Source organism: Olea europaea, unplaced genomic scaffold (genome assembly GCF_002742605.1).
Source record: "Olea europaea var. sylvestris unplaced genomic scaffold, O_europaea_v1 scaffold2862, whole genome shotgun sequence".
Lineage (NCBI taxonomy): Eukaryota > Viridiplantae > Streptophyta > Magnoliopsida > Lamiales > Oleaceae > Olea > Olea europaea.
This window is the reverse complement of record NW_019247146.1, coordinates 67,677-70,513: the sequence shown is the minus strand read 5'-3', so window position 1 is coordinate 70,513 and position 2,837 is coordinate 67,677. Positions and strand designations below refer to the sequence as shown.

General features: G+C 36.7%; 1 protein-coding gene across 1 annotated transcript; it reads right to left on the bottom strand.

The window, feature by feature from the left end:
- Positions 1 to 974: 974 nt before the first annotated feature.
- LOC111384170 (DUF724 domain-containing protein 2-like) lies at positions 975 to 2,727 on the bottom strand. The gene is made up of 3 exons (XM_023008422.1): positions 2,262 to 2,727; positions 1,335 to 1,508; positions 975 to 1,247 (listed from the first exon to the last, which is right to left on the bottom strand). Exons 1-3 carry the CDS (start codon positions 2,670 to 2,672, stop codon positions 990 to 992), a joined length of 843 nt encoding a protein of 280 aa, XP_022864190.1. The 5' UTR covers positions 2,673 to 2,727; the 3' UTR covers positions 975 to 989.
- Between the last annotated feature and the right edge of the window lie 110 nt (positions 2,728 to 2,837).

Genomic DNA, 2,837 nt, shown 5'->3' with positions numbered 1-2,837 from the left:
GGCAAATTTTCAGGCCAACAATGGGTTCAGTGATGGGAAAATACGGTTGTCTGTCGTAGTGGAAATGCAGGGTGGGGTGGGGTGTAGGTGAACGAGACATGTATTCTATTTTCTTTTCTTCATTTTTCTTTTTGTTTGCCATAATTTTTATTTTTTTATTTTTTTGGTTTAAAATTGAAGTTAGGGAGAATTTTACATTTTTAATGGTCAAACTAACAACCCTAAGAGGTAGCTCAGTAATCAGGCCTAAGGTTTGCTCTGTAATGGTCACCAGTCCGAGTCCCCTCAAGGCCATTGAGGTGAGTGTGGCTGTAAACTTCAGGGTCATATGAAATTAGTCGAGGTGTGGGTAAACTCGTCTGGACACCCACGATCATCCAAAAAAAATAAAATGGTCAAACTAACACTTTCCATTAGGCAGGGATCCAATTTTAGTGTTCATAGGTTGGGGAGTCAAAGTCTCACTTCTGTAGGTTGAGAAGCCGTTCCCACACTAGTTGAAAGGTTGGGGAAGCCAGCCCTAATTGTTTGTAACTAAAAACTGTACCAAAACTTCATTATTTCATGTGAGTTGATTTGATAAAAGGTGCTTAAATTCCTAATAATAGAGGAAGCCTCTTCATCATGTTCTCCTCGTCAACAACTTAGAATTGAATGGGACAATTTCCAAAATTTAGTTTCAGTTGTTGAGACAAGGCATGGAACATCTTGATTGATTGAAATTATAACAGTCATTTTTAATGTGTTTATCCTTTGCTTATGGATCCACACCCATATACCAATCAGTAGTCCTTAAGTAGAATCAGATGCAAACTACAGGATTTTACTTCATTGAGCATCTATTTACTCCAGCCTTTGACTAGGAAACAGTGTGACTTCACTAAAACAAGAGGCGCCAAAAGCTTAGGTGATTGATCTACAGAATATTAGTAGCTTAAGCTTCTAACTAATTTTGTGGATACAGGTTTAAAAAAATTGTCTTAGATCCATTATGACTGATTCAACTTTGAATACAGAAATGAAAAAACTGTCATAAGGAATTTCAGAGGAGAGGAACTACTTACAATTATCTTCCCCCGAGAAGGTTCATATGACGACTGATCCATAGCAGCATGTTGTTCCCTGGAGTTGGTTCCAATACTTAAAGAGGCTGGGTTTACAGAAACATGATCACATTCTTCACTTGATTTCTCACGTGCCATAAATGCCACTGACACTACATTTTCTTCCTTAAACTTCTTCTGAGGCTGTAGAAGTGGATTACAAGAATCTAAAGGTGAATGATGTCTTCTTTTTGTCAGGGAAGTGGTAACACTAGAAGGATTCAGTCTTACAGGTGTTGATTGTTTAATCTGATTCTCCCTTGAGTTCAACGAACAAGGTATTTCCTCTTCAGAGTTGTCCTTTCTGTTGCCTGAACTCCCTACCAGCACAGACACAGCATTGCCATCAGCACATTTGGGCTTCAGGCCTTCATTTCCGTTGTCTGAAGATAGGATTGAGACTCCCTAAGAGAATTGTCAAACTGTCAGGTTTTGCTGATCATGGATAACTCAATTCAGTCAAATTGACCAGCACATCCGTATTACAATTACCACACTAAAGCTCTAGGTCTACGTACTACCGACTAGTTTTAGATATTCTGCATACTCACGAATTGGCGCAAACATAACAAATTGTGAATTCATCTGGGAAGGAAACAAATCATTTAGAGATTTTGATTAATTTTCAAGGCAAAGGAATTTAGAATAAATGATTCATGATTTGGGCATGTCAAAACTCAAGAAGTTGCTCTCTTTTCTCTCTATTTTTTTCAGGTGGAATTTGCCCATGAATTGGCCAACATTAGATGACATCAAATAAATATTAATGAAAAGTGCCCAAAGTATCAGTATCTTGAAAGAGAACAAATATGAAACTTGATCATTCAGTAACCAAGAGCCCTGTGCCTTGCACCAAGTGAAAAATGAGTAAAAACATGTTTGATGTAGACTTTTAAGAATAGATTTTGACAAAATTGATATTGTTTGGAGAATGTGGTCAGAAAAAGTTATGGATCCACGTGCAAAATTATTTTATTGTAACATGAGGTTGGAAATGATTTTGATTTGGAGAAAAAAATAATAATAATAATAATTTAAAGAACTCAGGATAATATCAATATTTTTAATATCAAAAGAAGAAAGGGGGCCAACAATAAGGATATTACTGACCATCAAATAAAACAGAAGATTCAGAAGCTTGCAAAAACTAGCACAAACCTGGGAAGAAGTGAACCATTTTCCATTTTTCCATTCCATATGAGGTCTAAGTTCTGACTGATGGAATTTCTTGTGTTTTTTTATCTGCTTTAAGAAGACAATGTACCTACTATCCTCAAGTTCTTTCGTAATCACTCCACTCCACCAGCCAAAATCAAAGAATGCCTCAACTTTTTCAAACAAAGTAAATCTTTTATCCTCGAGAACCGGTGGGCATGGTCTGATGTGAAGGGAAGTAGTATTTACTTTCAGATTTTGAGCCTTGTCGCCAATTTTTTTGCTCCAGTACTCCACCAGAAAAGATAAGTTTCCTAAGTATTCACGTATAGTGGTTGGAAACCAAGCATCCCCACAATCTTCTATATCAAATGACACTTCTAATTTTCTCCCATCAAACATCAAACCTACCATCTTCCACAAATTAGAAAAGAAGAAATATAATTAAAAAATCGACAATCGAAATTAGAAATAGAAATCAACTCTAAAGATGTAAAGATTACTATACGGAGTAATATAGAAATATTCAATAAGCATACTGCAGACTTGCAAACTAAACCCCCCCCCCCCCCCCCCCCC

Coding starts and splice junctions, on each gene's coding strand:
- LOC111384170 (XM_023008422.1), bottom strand. CDS start 2,672: ATGGTAGGTTTGATGTTTGATGGGAGAAAATTAGAAGTGTCATTTGAT. Junction 1,509..2,261: donor AATGGTTCACTTCTTCCCAG/GTTTGTGCTAGT, acceptor CAATTCTCTTAG/GGAGTCTCAATCCTATCTTC. Junction 1,248..1,334: donor AGATTAAACAATCAACACCT/GTAAGACTGAAT, acceptor CCACTTCTACAG/CCTCAGAAGAAGTTTAAGGA.